Source organism: Xylaria bambusicola (assembly GCF_022495145.1).
Source record: "Xylaria bambusicola strain CBS 139988 unplaced genomic scaffold F5B22scaffold_55, whole genome shotgun sequence".
NCBI lineage: Eukaryota > Fungi > Ascomycota > Sordariomycetes > Xylariales > Xylariaceae > Xylaria > Xylaria bambusicola.
Genome location: NW_025953608.1, coordinates 247,406 through 271,607, shown reverse-complemented (window position 1 = coordinate 271,607; position 24,202 = coordinate 247,406). Strand labels below are relative to the sequence as shown.

The following is a 24,202-nucleotide window of genomic DNA, read 5'->3' as shown; positions in this document are numbered from 1 at the left end:
CCGCCCTCCCCCCCCCCCCCCCCCCCCCCCCCCACACCCCCCCCCCCCCCCCCCCCCCCCCCCCCCCCCCCCCCCCCCCCCCCCCCCCCCCCACCCTGCCAGCAATTGAATACTAACACAGCCTGCGCAATAACGTCTTGGCATAGGGGTCTCAACCGACTAACTGACTAACTGACTAACTGACTGAGCCGCATTCGCTTTTCTGCTTCTAAACACACCATTCTTTCCTGTACCAATACGTTTTTGAAACCTCCCCCAAAAAACAAGGGGTTATTTCAAAAAGGGAAATACGACAGAAAAGACAGAAGATCAGAGAGGGGAGAACAATACGAGATAGAATAGGATAGGATAGAATAGGATAGGAACTCGTTGATGCTATAAATAAAAAAAAAGTGCACAACCCCGCAAATCTCATGTATGTAAGTAGGAAAAAACTGTCTCAAAACGCGTCGATCCCACGATGTGAGTAAGTATAGTAGAATCTTCCCTGACACACCTACCCACCCTCTTCCCGCTCAGAAAGACGGCGACTAAAAAAAGAGTTTGTTCACAAGGAAGGCCTGTCCTGCCTGTCTATCTATCTGTCTATATCCCATCCCATCCTAGAAATAGCACCAGAGCAACAAAATAGTACATACATACCTACATCTAGGGGACAAAAGCGCGGGGTAGTTAGTCAGTCAGTCTGCCTACCTAGTTAGAAAAGTCAAAAAGTCCGTGTGTCTTGTTTATCTGAGGGCGCGCGGCGCAGCAGAGCAAGCAAGCAAGCCAGGTCAGGCCAGGCCAGGCAAGGGGCCCTTGAAGCAAGATGCCAGTCATCGTGCATATGTGGCTCGTCTCCTCCAATAGGGGTTCCGAATGGACGAACTAGGTAGGTAGCTGGCTGTCTCTGTCTGGTTTGGCTGCTTGCTTGCTTGCTTGCTACTCACTGAAAATACCTGACTGACTAGATATACCCAGACCATTTTCCCTACCAGATTGGCTTTATCTGCCCCAGATGCGACCTAACTTACATGTACGGTAATATATGTGTTATTCGTATCCTGAGCTTCACGGATCGGGGTTTACACAGCCGAACAGCAAGAAGGTTTCGCCCGACCGTGTTCCGTTTCTGGAGAAAGAAAACCCCCTGGGCAAAAAAACAGAGGAAAAAAAGCCAAGCTAAGACCGGGGTGTGAGTGAGACGGGTGTGGGTTTGCCGCAAGTTCCATGTTTTGCACCACTTAGGTATTTACTCGAACTCGCTCGCTCGCTTGCTCGTTCAGTGTTTTTTTTCGCTGCCAAAAAAGCAAAAGGGTAGGTAAGTAAGTACTTAGTAACTAACGAAGGTATGTAAGAGGTAGGTAGGTAACAGAATACAGCCGAGAAGAAAAGAAGAAAGAGTTTGATGGGTCGGTCGCACGGTGGCTTCGTCGCATCCTAGATGGGACCCCTTCACGGACGGAACAATCGTTGTCTGTCTGTCTGTCTTTGGCCATTGTTGTTGTTATGGTCAAGTTACTTATGTACTTACTTACTTGCTTGGTTGGTTGCTTACCTACTGTTAGGGACTTCTGCTTTTACGTACGCCACATCTGCATCGACCAAGTAAGATTTCCCCATGGTGAGTGAGTCTACACAGTATCGGTTGGCAGGCAGAACATCTGTCTGTCTGTCTGTCTGTCTGTCTGTGGAGTGGCTTGCAGAGGATATGACTCGTCAGAAAAAATCTCCTAGGGGAGACGGAGAGGAAGAAAGAGTCCTACTGGGGTTGGTTTGCACGGTGCTTGCTTTGTGTACCTTCTGGCCTGTTTCGGCAGCCGTTGAGGGTTAGTCAGTCAAGTCAGCGTGGGAGTGCAGAGTCGCAATGCAGAGCCTTCTTCTCCTTCGGTGGGAATTGTAGCATTGGCTAATGCTCGGTTCATCCCGAGGTAGTTCTCGAGAACGCCCAAGCGCCTCGTCTCGTCTCGTCTTGTCTTGTCTTGTCTTGTCTTGTCTCTTCTCCCCTCCTCATACACCCCCCCACGTACGGTAATCAGCTAGACGGTAGGTGCATTACAGCCTGTACACAAGAACCAACTTTGGTAAAATATGCCTTTCTCTCTTTCGGATTCTTTCGCAATCATCTCTGCCGATCTGAGCGGGACCCCATAACGGCAAGGGAAAATTTGGTTGGGCTATATTGTCGAATCTGGACCGAATGCTGGCGGCGGCGGACGAATCACAATCGGCCCTGTCAGCCGTCTGGCGCGCGGATAAGTTAGGCGAGAGAGGGGGTGGGAAGAAAGTTGAGTAAGATATGCGTAAAAGCAAAACAACAATAATAAACAGAAGACCCATGCTCCCAAAAGATGCAGTTTATCCCTGCAAAATAGTCTCCAAATCCCACTTTGTTGCGCGCTCGATACTTCCTGACACGGTAAAGGGTGTCCGTCCCACCTTTCGGTATCATGAAAAAAGAAGGGGAGGGGGGTTTTTCCCGCGCGATGTTCTGTCTCCGACTCACGTCTACTCCTGTCCGATCTCGAGGCGGATTGGCCAGGTTAGCGGCTGGGGAAGCTGGGGGGGGGGGTGTGGCCGTCCAGTCAGTGAAGAGTCCAGTCCTGCACGATAAGGGGAGTCAAGTGGCCCAACGGCCTGTTAAAGTAGAAGGCCAAAGCCGCTTGTGGCATTATCCGTTTCGGGTGCTGAGTTCATGAAGCAAGAACACGTTGTAGCTGTTGGAACTTTGAAACGACACCTCAATCTTTCGTTGCAGCTTGGCCGACCTATAATACGCGCTATATAGATGGGCAAGAGCTGACAACAGGTCGAGGGTTCTCACTCGCGTGGGCACGTCCACGCTGGCCAATCATGGCATACTCCTTCACCGGGGGATGGCAGCCCTACTTGGGGTCACGTCATCCTCGGCCGGCCCTGTATGAGGTTGGAGTGCGTTCAGACTGCTAGGGTGCTTTTTTTCTAGGGTCTGAATTGGAGCTCTGTTTGCCAAGAGGAGATCTTCCACCATCCAGGATCACAAACGTTGTGGGTAGATCTTTGACAAATCATAAAAAAGCCCGACGGCCTTGACGCACAAATAGCCAATCAAAGTCTTCCCTCAACTTGATCTCACCCCCGGGGAAGAAGGGAGGTTCGTCGCGTCTCTTCTTACCTCACCTACTGTAGCAAGATAGTAAAGCCTGCGTAATATATTCAGTCACGAAGAATGCTGTAATTATCCATGGTGGTAGTTGTAGCTGTGCGAAATCGTCGACCAATGTTAGAGTCCTGTCTATCTGTGTAGAATACAACTGGTTTCTCTCATTCGTGGTGGAATGGTTCGCGCGTCTTTGACCGTCCCCGGATTTCGGTATATATACTCCAAGCCCTCCCTATTTTGAGATATCTATGCTAGAGTACATGCAATGCTAGACCGGCACCAATGCTACCGTTGAACCTAAGTTGAACCCAAACGCCGTGTCCCCCTGATTTCCCCTTGTGCTTCAACCCGTAATGCTTTTGAAGGTAATCGGATACATGCTCCTATGCAAAATGTAATACAGCGTCCTAGTCGCCGAGAAGAAGCGAAATTTTTGATAGTACATAGACTTCCACTGATAGTCGAGCGCCCAGCACTGCCATATCAGAATGGACAATTTCCATTGCTGCCAGAGTCTTCCCAAAATGATTATGCACTATGCACGACAACTGAGTCAAAGTAGTTTCCTCCTATTCCATAGGATAATTATCTTGCTGCTGTTAATCGCACTGGAAATACCCATGTTTAATCAGTTGTGCGCTCGCGAGGCGCCGAAGATGGTGGCGGCGGCGGCGGTGGAGGCGGTTGAGCTCCACGCCCTCTTTCCTCGGAGGTTGCCCGTGGGCGCTGTTCACCCTCGGAGGGTTGCCCTGAGGGCCGCACATCTGATGAATATCGAGAAGGTTGATCTGATAACATGGACGAGACTGAGTGACTACTCCGTGGCTGTTGATATGACTCGGCGAAGGTAGTTTCTCTAGTCGTACCTACTACTGGAGTTCCAACACCAGGAGAGAAGCCTCCATGTGGACCATAGGGCTCACCACGATTGCGAGCCGTTGATAAATATGCCGAAATATCACTTCTCTGACGTGAATGGCCTCTTCTACGGCCCGGCGGCGGATTCGATAATACAGATGTGTTGGTTTGTTGTGCGAAAGTCGGAGATCTAGATCGGCGCTGGTTCGGCGGGGGAGCGGCATGCTGCGGTCCAGTTGCCTTTCTTTTCTTAGGGGAATCTGCTGAGTTTACCAAGAGCAGCATTAGCTAGATGACCATGGTCTGTACTTTCTTCCCGTTTTTGAGGTGAACGAACCGGACGCAGTCTGCTGGCTAGACCCCGCGCTAGATGCTGGTGGTTGCCAGTGATGGAAAGAGAGCGGTTGGGCTGGTGGTTCTTGCTGTGGTGCAGCGCCAGGCTGTTGCGATATATGAGAGGGACCACCAATTGGGTCGCCCGTACTCAACCGTGGTAGTGCTGAGCTCCCCAAGGCCCCTAACGGGCGAGCACCTCCTGCGCTACCGAGACCACCGATCGTATGCGCCCTGGATCTTCCTGGTGAGCCCGGAGCTTGATAAAGGAAACCGGCTTGCGGCCCAACCGCAGAGCCAGGGGTCGGTGGAACGCCAGCAGACCCTGCGTAGCCGTACTGCTGGGAATCCCTTCTATGCTCCGGGGATATCGGCCCTTGAGGTGCTAAGATCTGAGCATGATGTAATTGCTGCGCCGGGGATAAAAATTGCTGCAAATATTCTACCGTAGCCTGAGGCATGCCGCCACTCATACCTGCGAAGATTATGGGCACCATCGGAGGTGGCACACCACGTTCAATCGATGTGCAAAGCATTTCGTGCTCGATTTTTCTCTGCTCCAGACGCAAACTCTCCTGACGTGTCTTTTCCTCTTCCTGCATCCTTTTTTCTTCTTCACTCTTCGCCAAGAGCCAATTCCTCATCGATTCCTCAGAACCTTGCCATTGGGGTGGCGGAGGCAACGGGCCGAAACTGTGAATATGCTGAGACGGAGCTGGAGGTCCTTGAGCCTGCATTACTGAACTAGGAGTTGGTGGATGAGGAAGGCCATGCGCTTGGGGAGGACCATGCGGTTGAGGGGGGCCATGTGGTGGAGGAGGACCATGGGTTGGCGGTGGTTGAGGTAATGTCATGGCCGCCGGCGGTGGCAGAGCACGGTGAGGTCCTGACATGACCTTGGTAGGAGGGCTTTGATGCTGTTGCTGAAGAGCCTTTTGCGAAATGTCCAGGTTGGTCAAGGGGGGCGAGGATCGAGGTGGTGTCGGTAAGTCATGGACTGGCCTGTAGCCGTAAGGAATGGGCTGGTTCATGGTGAGCATCATCTCGAAGAAACAGGAAGAAGACGCAAGCTAGGAGGTTGGACGGGACGACATTCTGCTATTTTCCGGGAGCAGGGACGAGCAAAGATAGAGAAATACAGAGCACGTGGGGGGAGAGCAGTGATAACAACCTTTGCATAAGAAAGCTGGAGAGGACGGCCAGCTTAGTAGTGGGAAGGAAGCAGTCGGGGGCTTATGATATAGTTGGGTCACTAAGACCAGCCTCATCTGGAGATCGGTGCCACACGCATGGGCACAAGTGAACTAATTTAAGGGAAGCATTAGCTGATGGACGATGCCGGCGATGGAGATCGTTGGGGTGGTATCTGGGCTTTCCAAGGTGGATAGGCGCTGGCGCGGCAGCGTGGTCGAGAACCCGCCCGTCCATGCCAGGATATGGAATAGCTACGTAAGGTAAAGGTAGGCAGGTAAAGAGAGGGAGGGAGGGGGGGGGGCTGAAGAGATTAGGTAGGCAGATAGGTAGACAGACAGACAGACAGACAGACAAGGAAGCGAGAGTGGGTTGCTGAGAGAGAGCTAGTGGTAGCACGGGTAGCACGATGTAGGATGGAGGTAGGATGTAGTAGTCCAGGTAGGTCGTATGTAGGTGCGCAACGGGAGAGGCAAGTCAGATAGGTAGACAATGCTGCCCTTCCCGCAACGGAGCAGTACCTAGTCCTGCTACTAGGTAGGTACTACTTGGTATGCATGTACTGGATGTACTGAATGTAGTAATAGAGTAATCATGTACTTGGATAGGTAGGTAGGTAGGTAGTGTAGTGTAGGTAGTAGATCTTGGAAGAGAAAATGGCACGGCAAATGGACCTCTGGCTGGGTGTAGATCCTGTCACTTGCAGCCGATTTAGGCAATGCCCAATATGGAAAGTAGGTAGGGGGGGAAAAAACGTTCTCGAATGGAGATGTGGAGTCGCGAATGGCTAGCCTTTTGATTGGAAGCAGTGCAGCCGACGGACAAGCTGGCACCAGAGCCGCAGATGATCAGATCAGTTAAGATGACCAAGAGGGAAATGTGCGACGGGCCCTTGGTAGTAAGAGTGCGGTGAGACATGCAGCAAATGTGTGCGGGTATCTCTTGACTGAGATGGGTGGAGGGATGGATGGAGGATGGATGGGGTGCTGAACGTACGTCCGAATACAGAGGGCGAGAGAAGAGATACCTACCTACCTAGCCGGTCTCTGCCACGACAGTCATTGGGAAGAGAGTCAAAGCACCGAGTTGCCAGTCAGAGTCTGTGAAGGCATAACGGGGGAGAAGGAAGAAAAAAAAACAAATAACACAAGAGAAGACACGGGCGGAAATGGGCCGGCATCTGACGTGTAGGCCAGAATATCATGTACACTAAGAGACTGTCATACTGTACGAAGTATGGCAGAATGTCCGAGGCCAGACGAGAGAGGGCCACGAGCTGTGGCTTGACAGCACTAGGGAGAATAAAGATGAGATGCTGTACCTACCTCCCTACCACTCAGCGTGGAGGCCCGTACCCAGCAAGTACGTACATGTACGTATCTGCTGTAACTCGTAGGCACATGTTTCGAAAGGCAAGACGTGCCGGATGAGGGGACAGGGTATGTACGGTAGTCAATCAAGGTGGTGTGTGTGTATAGTGAAATGGGTTGGTGGTGGTGGAGGACGACGAGGACGAGGAGGAGGGGAATCTGCTCTCGCCCACCCCGTCCACCCCCCCCTGCCATGACAAGGCTGGAAGTGGTTAACCCGTCGAGGACTAGGTGAGGTTGATCTAACAAGCAATCATCCCTGGCGGGTTCCCATGCTGTTGTTGATGTTGCTGGCCAGGGGTCCGGGGTTGACGGGACACGACCGGGGTGTGTGGGTGGCCCGACTCTGTCTGGGTTGGCGTGTCTGAGGTCAGTCTTAGTAGGTATCTATCGTTCCTCTGGCCCCGTGGGTCCCCTTTTTTTTTCTCAGAGGCTAGCTGCCCCGTCGCCTAGGTAGGTATTCTCGGCGGCGAAATTGTGCACACTGCAAGCTCCGCAGTCAGAGGAGATATGTAAGTAAGTACTTAGAGGCGCGAGCTGACTCGACTGGGGATAGGTACAGGGCCGATCCCTCGCAGCAAAGAGCGAAAGATATATTGAAGGACTGACACTGGTGTGTTGCAAGCACAAGGGGCGAGTCAAACTGGACTGACTACATGTACTTACTTACATGTCGAGAGCGGGGGTGAGGATCGAGAGGGCGTGAGACTACGTGTAACTACTCAGAGGTAGGTAAGTACTGTCGAGGCGGCTCCTTTTAGCGCCGCTGGGTCCTAACTAACTAGTAGGTAGCTAGGCAGCTCTTTGAAGCTTCCTTGAAGGTAAGTCAAATACATCCGTCAGTCATAATACCTAGTCAAGGCCTCCAGAGGCTCGTGTGTGTGGATGAAGACAGGGTCACTACCGTGTAGTTCTTGGGTGTTGGAAAGAAAACTTGCTCCGCTGCGGGATACAAGGGCCCGAGCTGAGGGGATATTGTAGGAAGGACTGGGGGCTGGGATTTGTGCGATAGAAGTGCATGATAAAGAATCATGATGGCCTGGGGCTCCTTGGCTCTTTTTTTTTTTTTTTTTTTTTCCCTTGTAATGCTGGTTTTCTACTTATGAAACAACATTTAAACGGTCTCGGGAACAACCAGTCTATCGATATAGAGAGCATTGAGACAATACCTGGACTTTTGTTGTTGTTCAAGTTCGAATGGTTGCAGCCTATGAATTTGCGTACCGTCGTTGTTAATAGCTACTGGCCAAGTTTTCGAGACACGGAAATCCGTCGCTAAACACGACGAGACAAGACGGCAATGTCTCATGCATGCTGCTGGTTGGAGAAGCGTCGTATGGTAGAAGTAGAAGCTGGGCTTGACGCGAGGTCTGGAGTAGGTAGTATACAGTACCTAGTCTAGGTAAGTAAGTATGGCAGAGAGCATCTAGAACGAGAACGCTCGCGCAAGCGGCCTTAGCTGACCAGGCAAGGACTTGCTTAGGGACTTGCTTGGGAGAGGTGGTGATGCGGGCGAGGTGGCTGAGTCATGAGAGGATACGGTACCCTCGCTACCTACTTAAGTAGCCGGTACCTACAGTAGGCACCGAGTCCGTACCTAGGCTAATTACCACATTCTCACAGTATTAATCAAACCGTGCTGAAACTACCAACTCCCGCTGGCTGACGTGTTGTGTAATAGGTAATTAAGGTATAGATACATACCAATTCTGTACCTAGGCATACTTTGCTACAGCTATTGGCCATCTCGTGTGGCTGTGGCCAGGTGAGTAAGGTAGGTAGTTGTAGACATAGGCAAGTACCTACTTAGGCATATGATTTCTTTGTTGTGAAGACATTGAGGTGATATAATATCTCTGTACTATCGGTAGGTGTAGACCATGTACCATATATACTTATTGTGAAAGGAAAGAAACAAAAGCTACTAGAACACCCCGAATCTTCCTGCGCTGTCGTCAATGCTGCTACATACTAGGCCACGATATCCATATGTTACTACAGTACAGTACCTATGTTACTACTATGATGTGGTACAGGGCGCTTGCTCGGTAACCGTTGAATTTTGCTCTTTTGCTACCCCGCCAGCTAGCTGTTGGGTGCGAGGTGGAGCTCCTCTCTTCTCACTTGTAGTAGGTATTTTTTTGCCGTGACGAATGGGATGTGGCTGGAGGTAGTTGAAAGTATTATTGGTTGCTTAAATCCAATATCTTCCTACATACTACCTACTCCATGAGATCGGATCTATGAGATCTGCCTTATGGATACTAGGCGTGATATGGAAGGTACTGTGTAAGTAAGTATGTACGTAGGTACAGCAGGCTAGATATCTACACATGGAGGATGCTTGTTCGTCTAATCGCACCATGAGCTTATCTACCTAAGTAATTGCTGTAGGTAAGATACAGTAGTGTGCCAGTGCGCCGTGATGACATGTCGAGCGAGAAGACTTGACAGATGTCGAGAGGGTAGCGTAGGAGTAGCAATTTCTTGGTGTAGTGAGTGAGTGAGTGGTCGAGTGGTCGGTCGGTCGGTCGGATAGATCTATCGGTAGGTACAGTTGGTAAGTAGTGTTGTAGTGTCGAGGAGGCGATACTACCAAGCAGGCAACATCGCCCTCGCCTCGTGACAGCTCGTCCAGTCAGTCCGTCCGTCGCATTGCATTGACCAACCGTGTGTGCACCGGGCTCTTGGTTTGAGAGGAGGCTCGGGACCGATATGGTACTTGGACATCTCCTGTCATGTATCTACTGTAGGTACGATGATCACGTCTGTAGGTCTGTCTTCCTCATTATTACCAGGCGACAGGCTTGCCGGCCTCCACCACGCTGCCGGTTCTTGCGTGGTCGATGGCAATGGATGATTGATCTTGTGCACAACACAACACACAACGCACAACGCACAACGCACAACGCACAGCGCGTGTGCGACTGGTCGGATCCGGATTAGGCAAGTCGGCCCCTGTCAGGTTCGGTCGTTTCGACTAGACCCCCCAGCCAAGAACCATGTGGGAAGGCCGGGTTGTTAAAATTGGCGTTTCGAATCAAGGACCACGGCAGGTCTACTTACACTACCTACCTATCAACCACCGACCACATCACATCACTTGCAGCAGCTTGCTATTACCGTCATCTCACGCACAACGTACCTACTGACACTTGTGATTACATGTCGTTCTGTTTGCTGTTGCAACGTGAGGCACCGCGTTGTTGTTGTTGGCCATTACCACGAGTGTTCTTGTAGTTACTTAAGGCACCTCTGAACAAGCGGGGCTTTCCCAATAATCCTTGATTTGCCCAGGTCACACTCAGCCACAGACATCCTGTAGCTCCCCGGAAAGGCTAGCTAGGTGGTGCGTCAAATATATGTACTATGTAATGTAATGTAACGAGACAGTCTCCCAAAGCGGGCATGCTGGGTTCATTATATTTACCTTTGTTGAGAACTCCGATAAGACATGAGATTTAATGTTTTCGCTACCTAAGTACTGTAAGCTATGATGGACAAGTGGATCAAAGCTGCATGGAGGTAGGTGGTGTTACTTACTTGGCCGAGTTCCTTGTGAGTAACATAATGGGGCAGAGATGTATAGTAGGTATTATGTTACAGCGATATCAATTCTTCTAGCATTTTCATAACACGGGGGAAGTGGTAACATGGTAGCCACCGAATACGCATATTCTGAACCACTAGCCGTCACCTCATTCCCTATTTGTGAATCTAGCTAATGTATGAAGGCAACTAAGCAGTGGTCTCTACTGAGACTGGCTTCCTTTTTTGGCCCAGCAGATATCGCTATTGTGAATCTAATTTGCAGTAACATTCGGCGATTCAAAGTGAACCTGGGTGGGCTGACTATTGGATGCGACTCTGAATGTCCACCTTGTGATGATATTTTCCAATATGAGAAGTATACGTTTGGTTTAGTATGCTACTACTGTATAGCAGCCTAGCGAATTCTACGCAATCCTACGTACGTACCTATGCAGCAGGACCCATACCGAATGGTTCCGTATCTTGGAGAGTTCTGTTTAGTGTTCAATTGACTACTCAATGACTGCTCAAGAACCATGTCCATAGAATTGTTACAAACAGACTCTGATCTGGTATCTCCGGGTATATATAGATGATCTGTCGGGAAAGATACACTGGATTTTTGTCTGCAGAGGCCTGTCATTGGTGGGTTGATGCCCAGGACACGAGAGAAACACGCGCGCATAGAGGTGCATGAATATCACGTATGCTATTACATTTGTCTCCAACGATACGGTAAGTATTCGGTTCATGGCAATCGATGTATGGTAAGATTGGTTCCTTTTTGCTGCGTACTTGACGCGCGACCCAGGCAGATGACGGAACGAGCACAAAATAGTGAAGGTTGACTACTATAGCTCCCTAGGCCAATCTGCGAGAATATCTCGAGGATGTCTGGTGTCTTCTATCTCTGTATCAGACGGCTTCGACCTAGGCAGCCGGGCCGGGTAGTGCGGCGTGGATCTCTGGACGAGCGGGCTTGGCTGGCATTTTATACCAGCGGCATGACGCTGTGGGTCGCTCGGCGATACAGACGTTTTCATAACGACTACAGACGCACAGCAGCTGAGGAGTGTTACACGGTAAAACCCAAAAGGAACAGATGGGCCGTTCAGCGTGCTCGTCGGCCAACCTACGCTAGGTACTCGGTACTGTAGTTGATGATAGACGATCTCCTGCATGTAACGGTTCGGGCATACTATACGCGCGCTAGTTGGCGGCGAAGTGTACATAAGTAAGTATACAAGTACACGTCTCAACTGTAAGTAAGTAAGTAAGCTTCGTCTCTACCTGCCTGTCAGTGTACAGAGTACATAAGTAGGTCTTCCCTTTCGTGTAGCTTGAGAGAGGGGTTGGATAAAGATGCATATCCTGTGGTGCACATGGGCTGAATACGAAGCGGAGTGCGGCGGTCACAGGTGATAGCTATCCAGATTCTATACGTTCGCTCGCAGAGATGGAGAGGTGTATGCATAAGCAATGACGTAAGGGATGGCGACCTACTGCCTACCGAGCTACCTACGATGTATTAGTAGACACTTGCTTGGACGCATTCTTTATAAGGAATGACTGTATATCACGAACTGATACCGACGGATGGATGAAGGAAGAACGGCTTGCATACGAAGTATAGTAGATACCTACCTAGTGCCTACTTACTGACAGTCAGCCACAGCCACAGGACGAGAAGGGCATAGACTCTGTGTTACTCAAGGCGGTGAAAGATAAGGCTCTCGATCTTGACCTCGGCCTGTCTATCGCATGTACTGTAAGTGCCTAAGGTACTGTATGCAGCTAAACAGGCAAGTTATGTAGGTATATCGGCACTGCAGGACAGATGCAGGACGGTAGCAGTCATGCCCAGAATACCTAAAAAAGAGACGATGAAACTTAACATCGCTTGCTTATGTCAAGCTTACACTGTCTGTCTTGTCTATCTGTATGTACATATACATGTCAGAGAGTGCCACCCAAGCCACACGGGGCTCGTGATCTTCACCCATACCTAGTGGCCAGTTGGAGATGGAGCCAGCACCCTATTAACATGCTTGACTTGATTTCCCACTATTTGAATGCAACTCAATCTTCTCAGCCGTCCTGCGAGATCGGTCTTTGCTACCTATCTATTTACCTAGGTAGGATTATATATAGGTAATACCTACAGATAACCAATAGTAGGTAAGAATGTGTAGTACTGTGCTGTAGCAGCATCTCCAGTAACAGACAAACAGACAGACAGATAGACAGACAGACTACGAGGTACCATGGTATCACTCGGTACCACTCGAGGCTTACTTACATACCTACTTGGTACTACTTACTTACATACATGTAGGTATACCCTCATCTGAACACCAGACATTGTGTTCGACTTGGCGCTTTCGGCCCATGCAAACTTTTGCTTCTGACTATGACCATGCCAACAAACGCCACGTATGGATACAGTATGCTGTACTGCTATATTACGGTACTTAGGTGCGCTATTAGGTGGCTCGGGTGGCACGCTCAACGGGCTAGGCAGTGGCCCTAGCGCTCTCAGCCGTGGGCTACTTGCCCGATTCAGCCGATTCTGAAACGACGCCAACATAGCATTCGTCCAGTTCCGTCATCCCCTTTCTCGACCCTGTCTTCGACCCTGTCCACAGGTAATGTACCGTACGTAGGTAATGTACGTGAAACGCAAAATCACAACAACAACAACACCACCACCAAAAGCCGTCGTCCTCGCACAATTTTACCCAACCCTGCTCTGCTGCATTCTGGTAATCGGTAATGAGTGCCTTTTAGTCTGCCCTGCCTCCTTGCTTCCCTGCTTCCCTGCCTCAAATCGAAAGAGTTTACGCGCTTGTGGGATCATGCCTGTTCCGCTACCGTCCGACGTCTTGTCTGCCTTTCTATCCGCTTTCGAATGCCCGCCCGGCCACCTTCGTTCGTGTATCATCGCTGTTCAAAGGACACAGGCTACGATACCTACTACGAAGTACTATTCCGCAGTACTGACCTCCCAAGTACCGACTTCGCAACATGGGACCGATGAGCCACAAGTCTAGACAACCGTTAACAAACGCTAAGCTCTCTTCCATGTGTCTTTTCACGCTTCACTAGCTAGCCCAGCGATGGCTGAAAAGTGCCGCCGTGCCATCATCGGACCGGGTGACACCGACGAATCGTGGGCTGTGCTTACTTAGTACATGCCAGCCAATGCCCCCAGGTAAAGTAAGTAGTGCGATCGCATCTGGGATGTACCAGTGTCCGTTTTGAGGATAGACGGACATAAAAGTACATGTGCGGAAGACAGCACATAAGCCACAGGCCGGCAATCCTTGCCTTGTCGCAATGACAACACTCCTGTACATGTATTAGCTGGTCTTGGCTGGTATTACATGTACACAGCAGGCAGGCCAGGACACACGCGCTGAGGTATCACGACCGACTACACTACTAGCCTGGCGTCATGGCTCAACTCCACCAGGCTGTTGTTGGTTTGGAGCGCCGTTAGACTTATGAGGAAGGACAAGCTAACAAATCGTGCTAACACTGTAATGTACTAACCACGTTGCATCCCGTCAGCCACCAGCCCGACCCAACAATCTAACCATCGAGGAATAGGATCGGTAACCTGGCAGACGATTACCTCCTAGTGCATGTTCCTGTTCTAGGTCCACTGCTGTTTGCCACAGTTTAGACCTGATTATCGTCTCGGAACCCATCTCTGGAGCTTTCAGCTATGTGGCCTAGAAAAAAAAAAACGAAAGAAAAAAAAAGCACGGGATTCTACCTGTGCGTAAGTATGGATAAAGGCTGATTCACTACTGAGCTCATTCTAATAACCAATCGTCTTGCCTTAAAATTTTTGTAATGCTCTCAGACTACTTAGATTTTCAACTGACTATTGTTGACTAGAGACAGGTATTCATCCATAGGTAAAACAGACTGGCTGTCAAGCAAGAGTATAGCTGCTCAACTATATCATACATGTTCATACACTACAGACGTGGTGATCCGTCGGCGCTACCGTATAATTCCTGGCGCTCATCTGATCTCATTCACCGGGAAGTACCGTAATCTCTGCATTCTCCTGATCGCGTTCTTACATCGCAACCTTCTCTGTGCGACTTGAGGAGCTTCACGCGACGATTTGAACTCTTGGCAAATGCAGGTTCTCGCTAAGATAGGATGCTTTATTTCCGATCACTTGCTTCTTTCAGAACGGCATGTTTCGACCTGGGCTCTACGCGTATACAATGCACAATTGTCATGTAGAACGAACCAGGTGGCGTTGTATATCCAGTAAGTAGCGTACTTTAAGTATTATACTGAGTGCTGGACTGATCGTATGGTCCTGTGCTAGTTACCCATAACATACTACCATGTTACACGGCCGCGACCTAGGCCTTCGTCCTGGTCCACGCACGGGGACCGAGGCATAGTCCAAATTTCATGTCTTCACTGGGAGCAGATACGTACATGTGACGGAAGGAAGATTGACAGTCCTTGCGCAATTACCGTACAGTAGCATGTTGATGTGGAACGCCGATCAAGTGAAACTTGCGCTCATTTCTAGCTGACTAGCTGACTGGCCGACTGGCCAATACTAAGCGCGTTTACAGGATCCCGCAGCCTGTTTATTGTGTGCGATCCCATACAGCAATAAGCCTTGCATGAAATCCTGGTTGCCCATAATCTAACTGGTAGTCGCTAGCTTGACCGATTGTCTGTGGCTGAAATTCCATCAGGTTCTCGACTAGGTTAACCCGCTATGGATGGCCACGGAGAATTCGTCGATCGTCCCACATGGTTGGGCCGCGGGGCTTCAAAGTGAGCCAGCCAACAGTTCGCCAGATGCACAACGGTAATATCGGCCGAACCAACAATTACCTCGGGATGGCTGACGGCTGGTGGCTGCGACGGAGCACGGATATCTACACGCAATCACGTGCTCGTGATCGACCGACAAGCATCGCTTCATAGGCAAAAAAGTTGATGCATACGAATACTCGGTATGCTCGTGTGAGGCTACCAATGTCCAATAACCATCAGCCTGCCGACTTTTCCATGACGACACGGATGTCTTCTTGATCGTCTACGACAACAGTGACTGCACTACGTTTAGATTTCTGGTCCGCGCGTATACCTATTGCAGTATATGCTGGCGGTCCCTTAAACGCTACTGCATGTTGGATCATGCATAAGCTGAAAGCATTTGGCCTAGGTGGGCTAGAACGCGTCAAGAACCGTGGTCCAAATCGTTCGATATTCCACAATACAATGAGGCTCAATCCTTGGCCGTCTGGCTCCCCAGGCGTCATCTACAGCTAGTACCTGCGTCCTTTTCTTTTTCCGGTGTTAGCGCCAGGACGGCGTCTTTTTCAACCCGGGAACTATCAAGGTCGTTGAAAAGATCAGATGCCTTGTCGGTAACGCTAAACAACAAGATTCTTCCTTTCATAACAACTTTGTTTCGTCTTTTAGTGCGCTAGCAAGACCCACACATCAATCGAGAAGGCCCAGATGCCGGCGAACTATCCACCACGCTGAACATTATTTTTGGCCAATTCCGCAAAATCTATTTATCTACACCAAGAGGGGTTAGCGGTCTACTACATTGCGTACGTCATGTTATGTGACGGCACGACACACTGCGCTCTCGATACCTGGTGCTACATTTCCCATCTAGCTCTTAGCAATGCTGACTACCTAACTCGGAGATATACAGTCTACTACACAGGATGAAGCTTGGCGGTTCTGGAGAGTCACAATCATCGTAGACAATCAAAGAATTCTTCACGGTGCCCCCCACCAAAAACGAATTTAGCTCCGCATCTCCCTAAGCGCGACTTGTGGATGCATTGGACGTTAGTTAGCTTGAAGAGAATATCTTCGACTAACAGTGAACTTTCAATGGCCGTTGATAGCCGAGGGACATTTACAGCATCAGTTGAGCGTGGTTTGACTTTCTTCAGCTTCCCCATACTTGGTACACCATGGGTAACACTACTGAGTACCGTGTCCCTTATTTTTTGCGGATTCAGTGTTGTGCGTCCCTGCCAGTTATAGCTAATATGATGCCACTTATAGCCAAGGATTCGGCCAACACTATCCATGCAGAAGATCTTATATTCAATGGGTAGGTCAATTAATTCCCTCTCGCTTGTGATGACCTGCAGAACGTTGGGCGTTGGTGTGGATCTGGCAGGGTGCACACACAACACGCTACGAAGTACACTACGAAGCACATGTGTGATGAACGGCTCTCACGAGCCGCGGACCTAGTGTACAGTAGGTACAACTTGGCTTTTGATACTAATATAGGGTACACTAGTATAACACACTACTACATGTACACGTGTAGTAACGGCGACGACGTGCAAGCCTGGGAATGAAAACTGTGTCACTCTTACAATCTCTATACCAAGTATGTCCATAGCGCTGCGCATACGTTATCCTTTCGTAAGAGTGTTGAGCACCGCTAGACTTGTTCGATGCAATGGGCAATTTGGTTCTTAGTCACGATGCTGCTTACGACATGGATGACCTACCTACATACCTCTGGGCCCAGACTAATGCATCCTTCAAGTATAAGACGGGGCAGGAGGGCGGTTCCAGAGAACTATCCCGACCAAAAAGAGAAAGAGTTCGCGCGGCCAGCTCACCCATTACTTAGTATGTCAGTGAAATCATATCATCATGACCTTTTGGCTTGCTTTGTCCAGGGATCCAGGATCATGACCACCACACTCCGCCGGCTATAAGTAGGAGTATTAAGTATCATTGCATTCCCTCTCTCAAAGAGGAAAAATGCAGCAAAGCAACTAGCTAGCCCGTCCAAACAGGACAAATCAATCCGGCCTATTCCTATTGTGTTTTCTCCGCGATCTGCTGAATATATTATGTGTTACTAACCTCGGTGTTATACAATTTGGCCGAGAACTCACACGCAAAGTTACGGAATCTAAAATAAACCACCTCGCTAGACGTGAAGATCGTTTAAATCTCGATCTCGTCCCGCGGAAGGAGGTGGATAGAATGCCGCAGCACGGAAAATCAGCAAATAACTGCAGGTAATTTGCTTAAGTAGATAGATAAGATACCTTGTCTAGTGTATGACCAGTATTATGTGCGCTCCGCTCCGCTCTCATCATCAAGATTACCATACTAAGTAATCGGATCGTGAAATAAAAAAAAAGATTGCAGTTGTAGATTACAGTACACTACTACATACGTGCCGTGCATGTCCCTGCTTCTTCACTCTATCGTAAGAATGACCTACATTACATTACATATACACACGAACCGAACTTCTTCAATACCGAAGCCGGGGAGGAGGAAGGAGAAGGGGGAAGAAGGGGGGGAAGAAGAAACGGCCCTTTCTCGGGCCCTGGTCCCTGCCCTGCCTTTTGGTCTAGAGTCATTCATTCAATCAGTCAGCTTACCACTCACTCACCTTTTCACTGAAGTAGGTACCGTAGTTGTTCACTACCTAGGTAGTTATTCCATGGCAAAAAAAGAATTGGTAAACGCGGGCAGGGGAGGGAAATAGGAGGTACCGTATCGTAACGAGGCCGGTCAACATGAAACAAAGTGGCGTTTTCCCCTTCTACGTACACATACGCAGGAGTAAGTACAACTTCCGAGAACGTGAATGAATGAATGAATGAGCTATACTATCTATATATATCTACATGTGAAATACCTATGAACTTGACTCCTACGCCACGCCACGCCACGATACCTAAGTATCCTGGGGATAGATCCCTACCTACCCACCTACCTACAACACAGATAGATGCGTGTCTATACGCACAACGGGTTTAATCCATTTTACCTAGCTAATTAGGTATCTATCTATCTACACTATACACATACCATGAGTACTTCCAGATACCGCAGACCACCGATCTAGATCATTTCAGATCAACCAGCTCGGTCTACCTCCTTTCGGTTTCCCATTCTTAAATTTGTAGGTCGGTCGGCCAGTCTACTGAAGCTCATGCCTACCGAGTAGTAGCTGATATTGTAATACAGGTAAGTAAACAAGCAAGACAAGTCCATGCACGTTGCATATAAACGTAGATCTCACTCAAGATACAGTGGCAATAGAGAGAAATAAAGAGACAGAGAGGATACAGGAATCAATGTCGAAAATCAGACTTGCTCTAACATGTACGACCCATCATCTACCGGAATATCATCGATCATCCTGTATACTCCGCGTAGGCAGTATAGACACTTATGCCTCCTAACCCCTTTTGCCCCCTTTTCCTCCCCTTTTACTTATTTACACCTACAGACAAATCAGACCAAATGAACCATGTAGTGTAGTGTAGAGTAGTATAGTAGAATGTAGTGAGTACAGTGTAATACAATATAACAAGCCCGGCATAATCAACTTCACATCAATGACCATGAACAAATATCCTATCTACTTATGTACTTATGTACTTATCTATCTATCTATCGACTTCACATCCTCAAAACACCCGCGAATCGCCCTAAAAGAACCCTTCTCTCTCTCTCTCTCTATATATATATAACATATCCATCTCTTAAAGCAAGAAAACACCAAATTCACAACAATCTCATCAGAAGTTCATAACACAACTACCAAGCAGCAGCAGTAGCAGCAGTAGTAATAATAGTAGTAAGAGGTGATGAAGGAGGAGCCATTATCGTATACTCGTATATCAACATGCTAATAGTCTATCTACCACAGCGTATTTACAACTCCCCTTTCCCATCCCCTATCCATTCCCGTTCCATTCCATTTTTCCTTTCCTTTCCTTTCGTATACTCCCAGTCCCAGCGAAACTTTATTTAGGAGAGCTTGATGCTCGCTATCCCGCTTGCTCGCAGCCCATGTTGCCGGGGGAAAAAAACTAGAAAAAATAGAAACACAGACGCTACGCCTATGTAGTTCCCCATCCACCCATCCATCAACCGAAGAGCCAATGCTAATGCTATATAAAAGTTTTGCAATAAGAAAGAAGAAGAATGATGGATGAAATTATACTTCGTATAGGACAGGAATGCGCTTCACCAAACCACGCCAATGCTGGCTGAAAATGCTTTGCTCTCTTATTCTAAAGCGGTTGCATGCATGCATGCATGATGCGCCAAGCGCTATAATGCAAAAGAAGGATTTGCTTTGACTGCTTGCTGTTTGCAGTCGATCGAATGATGGCACATAAAAACGTAAACAACAAAAGTGTCCGCAAACCCCCAGAAAGCAATGGGAAACCCCCACGATCGGTCTTCGCCTAAGTGAAACTGTGTGATTCGACGGTGGGATAGGATGGATTGCTGTTACAAGCTATTGGAGAGGAATATGAGGAAATTCCGGTCTTCGGAGTCCATTGCCTGATAGAAATCCAGACTTGCGCAGATTATTGAGAACGACCGAGTCCGAATGCCCTCGCCACTTTCAACAGCATCTGTCGAAATCGTGCTTCTTGGGTTCATCTTTCCTCTGAGGATGAGAAAGTCAATCAATGAAACCGCTGTTTCATTGTGAGCTTACGCCACGGGGCGAATGGCTAGATAACTCTGGCTGTTCCGAATTGACCAATTCTGAAAGTCTTGTTTGATAATAAGTACCTGTGAAGAATATAATTAAATCAACTCTTCCCAACCGGCGAAGCGCTCGGCGTTGGCGAACTGCTCGAACTAGTTTCCCCCGCCTTGTTCGAATCCAGTATTTGCGCAACAGTATACGTATCAAGCTTCCGCCTGAGCAAATCAACTTTAACTGGCTTAGCCAAGTAATCGTTCATCCCAGCAGCCAAACATTTCTCACGGTCGCCCTGGATAGCCGAGGCCGTCATTGCGATGACCAAAATGGTTCTGACATCTTCGTTAGGATCTTGGCGTAAGAGCTTCGTTGCTTCGTAACCGTCGAGAACAGGCATCTGAACATCCATGAGAACAATATGATATGGCTTTCCTTCTCGAGCTTTGCGTCGGAGCCCCTCCACAGCCTTTAGTCCATTCTCGTACGCATCCACGTGCGTGTAGCCAAGTCTCCGCACATACTGAATAGCTATTTTCTGGTTGATCTGATTGTCTTCAGCAATACAGATCCGCAGTTGTTCCTTGGGTATCATAGTTAAGTCTATATATGAGAATTCTGAGTCGTCCTTAATTATCTGCTGGATGCGGTTTCTGGGTTGTTCGGTCGTGGGTGGCAGCTGTATGTTTTGAACATCGCCAGCAGATACCTCTGGTTTTGCTTTCTCGAAGGTTACAGTAAACAAAACCGTGGTACCGGTGTTCTCCTGGCTTTCGAGTTTAATCTCTCCGTGCATCATTGTCTCGATTAATGATTTGCAGATGCTGAGCCCGAGACCACTACCACCATATTTTCGAGCAGTGCTGGCGTCGGCCTGACTGAATGGCTTGAAGAGTTTTGCGAGCTGTTTTGGCGGGATTCCAATGCCTGTATCTCGAACCCAGAAAGTCAGTTCAACCTTTTCCGGCCAGTCGTGTTCAACCTTAGCACCAATGGTGATAGATCCGTCTTCGGTAAACTTGAGACTGTTCCCAATAAGGTTCCCAAGGACCTGATGAAGACGTATGGGATCTCCGTATATGAGCATAGAAGGTAGGTCAATGTCTTGAACTATTTTGACATTCTTCTTTGATGTCTTCTCTCGATTGCTGTATGAGACTGCTCTAACCACTTCACGAACCATCTCTTCTGGATTGAATGCGATGATATATAGCTTCATCTTGTCGGCCTCCATCTTGGAAAAGTCAAGTATATCATTGATAACAGTAAGTAAAAGGTCAGCTGACACTCGAATGGACTCGGCCATCTCTAACTGTTCCTTGTTGAGATTACTGTCCCTCAAGAGTTCCGAGTTGCCGATAACGCCGTTCAATGGAGTACGTAGCTCATGGGACACGTTTGCAAGGAAGATATTTTTCGCTTTAGCGGCTTCCTCGGCAATTTTAACGTTGCGTTTAGCTTCATTTTCCGCATCTTTTGCTTTAGCTTCGGCAGCCCTGGCTTGCGCGAGTGCCCTCTTTTGCAGATCGATCATGGCGTCATTCTCCTTGAATGCCTTCTCAAGTTCTTTCATAGCGAGGGCATTAGAGTAACTGATCCCTATTTGGTTTACTAGTAATTGCAATACAGTGATTATTCTGTCAGTAAATGATCCCGACTCTCCCTCAAGGTAAAGTACACCGAGAAGCGGCTTTGAGCCATGGCATATGGGAATTGCAACGACGGCCTTGCTCATTGGGTTCCTTTGTAGCCAGGATTCTGCTACATTACCGAATCTCTCGTCGGTGAGGAGATCGGAGATGAAAACTACTTCACGAAAACGCGTGCAGTAGAGAATGACGTTCTCTGCAACTAATGATGTGCCGATAAGGGGAAGTCTGGGCACGTGGGCTGTTGCACCCTTTTCTGGGTCACCGCTAGAAGCGATACACCAATTGCTATCGGCCTTGTTATCCTCATCTGGGACGATGATCGCTGCTTGCGTGACAGATGCCCCACAGGTTTGCAGTATGACATCGCACATTGTCTTTAGTAAGACGTCGACTCGTAGGACAGAGGATATGACCTGTGACGAGACGAGAATAGCGTGTAGATCAATCATATCGAGCGCTGGAAGACCGACGCCCGGCTCTGTTTGTGTTGTTGATCCGCGCCATGCTGCCATTCTAGTCTCCTTCGTCTCTTCGATTGCGGGCTGTCCTGCTTGACGAACATCTTCACCGTCGGCGGTATACGTGACAGATGCCGAATCGCCGGCAAAGTCTGTTTGGACGGCTGCTTCAGTCAAACGAGGATTTGGGGTAGGGCCGTGAAGTAGGAGGATATGATCCTCTTCAATTGCGTGGGCAATCCCGTTTGCTCCTAATTGTTTCCAGAGGGATATCGCTTCCTTCAGCACCGCCGTTGCTGATCGCCTTGCCGATTGTCTGATGAAAAACCCAGCCATTAAGTAATTCCCAAGAGCTTCCTCAAAAGTGAGTCCATATTCCGAAGCATGATCTAGACCCGCCTCGTGCAGGCGGATAGCAGAGCCATGCTCTCCACTGAGCTCTGCGACCTGAGCGTCTAGAAACTTGGACCATGCGAGGTAGTTAACATTGGAAATCTGTTGCCAATCTTTGACCTTCTGGCTGAAGCCCTTGATTTGATCAATGGCTTCTTGAATTTCATGCCCCATATCCGCCTTGTTCGTGCGTGGATCTGCCAGTTTCTGTAGAACAAGGCCTGCATGTGCTAGCCCATAGAAAAAGAGGACCACTCTGGTGTTGCGGGCTGACCAAATCAAGTCAAGCTTGCTTTCGCATCTGCGTCCAAGCGTGCACGCTTCTTCATAGTGTCCGTAGAGATACAAAGGGATAATCTCCAAGGTTTCGTAAAAAAGAGTTGATCTGCCGCCATTATTTACATAGCCATCAAGCCAAGCTTTGTATGCAATGGAATCGTGTTGGTCATCAGACATGACACCCTTTGGATCCATCGTATTGGTTTTCCCCTGAAGTGATCGGCACACTTGCCTTACTGATATCAAGAAAGTTCCGCCACTAGTGTCTTGATGCCAGCCAGGAACTTCCTCACAGCAGTATTGACACACAGATTCTAAATCAGCAACGTTGTCACTCGCGAAAAATTTCATCTGTACCGAAAGACCGAAGCTGAGAATCACGGACGCCCGATCACCTGCACTCGCGGCACAATCAAGAGATTGCTCACAAAATGCAACCGATATACAAAGGGGGGTGTTTATGTGACTAATGAACGTCGCGTACGCCATATATCCGCGAGCGATCGATGTAGGGTCCCGATATGCGTTGAGAAGCGTTGAACATTGGCTCCCAAGCTCTGACGCGAAGTCTAACATATTAAATCTTGACAACGCAATCATGGCCAGATACAGAAAGGCCATGGAAGATTGGGGCATAGGTCCATCCGTTAAGTGCATGTTCATCAAGGCGAGCGCTAGGTTGTAGAATTCGAGAGCATCGCTCCACCAAGCAGCTTGGGCAGCGTCTGCGAGAAGAAGGCCGGAGGTCATTTTCTGGGCCTTGGCTTCATGAGAAGGGTTGACTGCTTCTGCATGACCTAAGACCTTGAGCTTCTCGGAGAGTGCCATAAAAGTCTCATCACACTTCTCCCAAGTAGGCTTGTGGTCAAACTCGACGCCTGATTGATGCAAACTCTGCTTTAGAGTAGCGAGCGCCGCGATAGCATTGCCAGTTTGGAACTGAATGCGGGAATGTAGTACAGCTGCAGCTGCTTTATCGTCCATTGTCGTAGCATTGTCGTAAACAGTATCCGTCAACTCTTGGGCCGCTTCATGGTTACCCATATAAACATAGCATTCTGCAGCTCTGAGATACAGCTGAAGTGTCTCGTCATAGTGCACATCGTCCTTTCCTTCGGTCCAAGGATCCGGTTGTAGAAGCAATATAGCGCGACGATAGTATTTGACTGCAGTCGGTTTTGCGCCGTTTTCTATAGCAGTTGCAGCACATTCCATGAGAAGCTTTCGGAAAGGATAACGATTGTGGACCCGCCCCTTGATCATGTCGACACACTCACACACATGGGCAGCAGTATCGTCCCTCGTCTTTATCCCGGAGCTAAACTGCGCCATAAGGGTTTGCGCTATGATGAAATGCATGCTTCGGATGTTGCACTCCTTCAGAGACTGGAAGGTTTAATTGTTAGTGGCGGTAAAAGTACAAAATGTGGATTCGTGATGGGGGGGGGGGGGGTTGGAATAAGGTTCGCGAGTTACCATGTGTAGACTCCGCAGAGGGGTGAACATATATA

The 24,202-nt window shown here is 48.8% G+C and overlaps 2 protein-coding genes across 2 annotated transcripts in view; both read right to left on the bottom strand.

The window, feature by feature from the left end:
* Window positions 1–3,184: 3,184 nt before the first annotated feature.
* F5B22DRAFT_623251 (uncharacterized protein) lies at window positions 3,185–5,858 on the bottom strand. The gene is made up of 2 exons (XM_047976033.1): window positions 4,317–5,858; window positions 3,185–4,239 (listed from the first exon to the last, which is right to left on the bottom strand). The coding sequence occupies exons 1-2, from the start codon at window positions 5,353–5,355 to the stop codon at window positions 3,746–3,748; spliced, it is 1,533 nt and encodes a 510-aa protein (XP_047826870.1). The 5' UTR covers window positions 5,356–5,858; the 3' UTR covers window positions 3,185–3,745.
* A 14,160-nt stretch (window positions 5,859–20,018) lies between these two features.
* F5B22DRAFT_650595 (putative histidine kinase HHK1p) overlaps window positions 20,019–24,202 on the bottom strand; it is a gene marked incomplete at both ends in the record, with an annotated part of 7,546 nt that continues 3,362 nt past the window's right edge. The window contains one exon of the mRNA XM_047979335.1: window positions 20,019–24,077. Within this exon, the coding sequence (XP_047826869.1) occupies window positions 20,019–24,077 (4,059 nt within the window). The remainder of the gene's footprint in view (window positions 24,078–24,202) is intronic.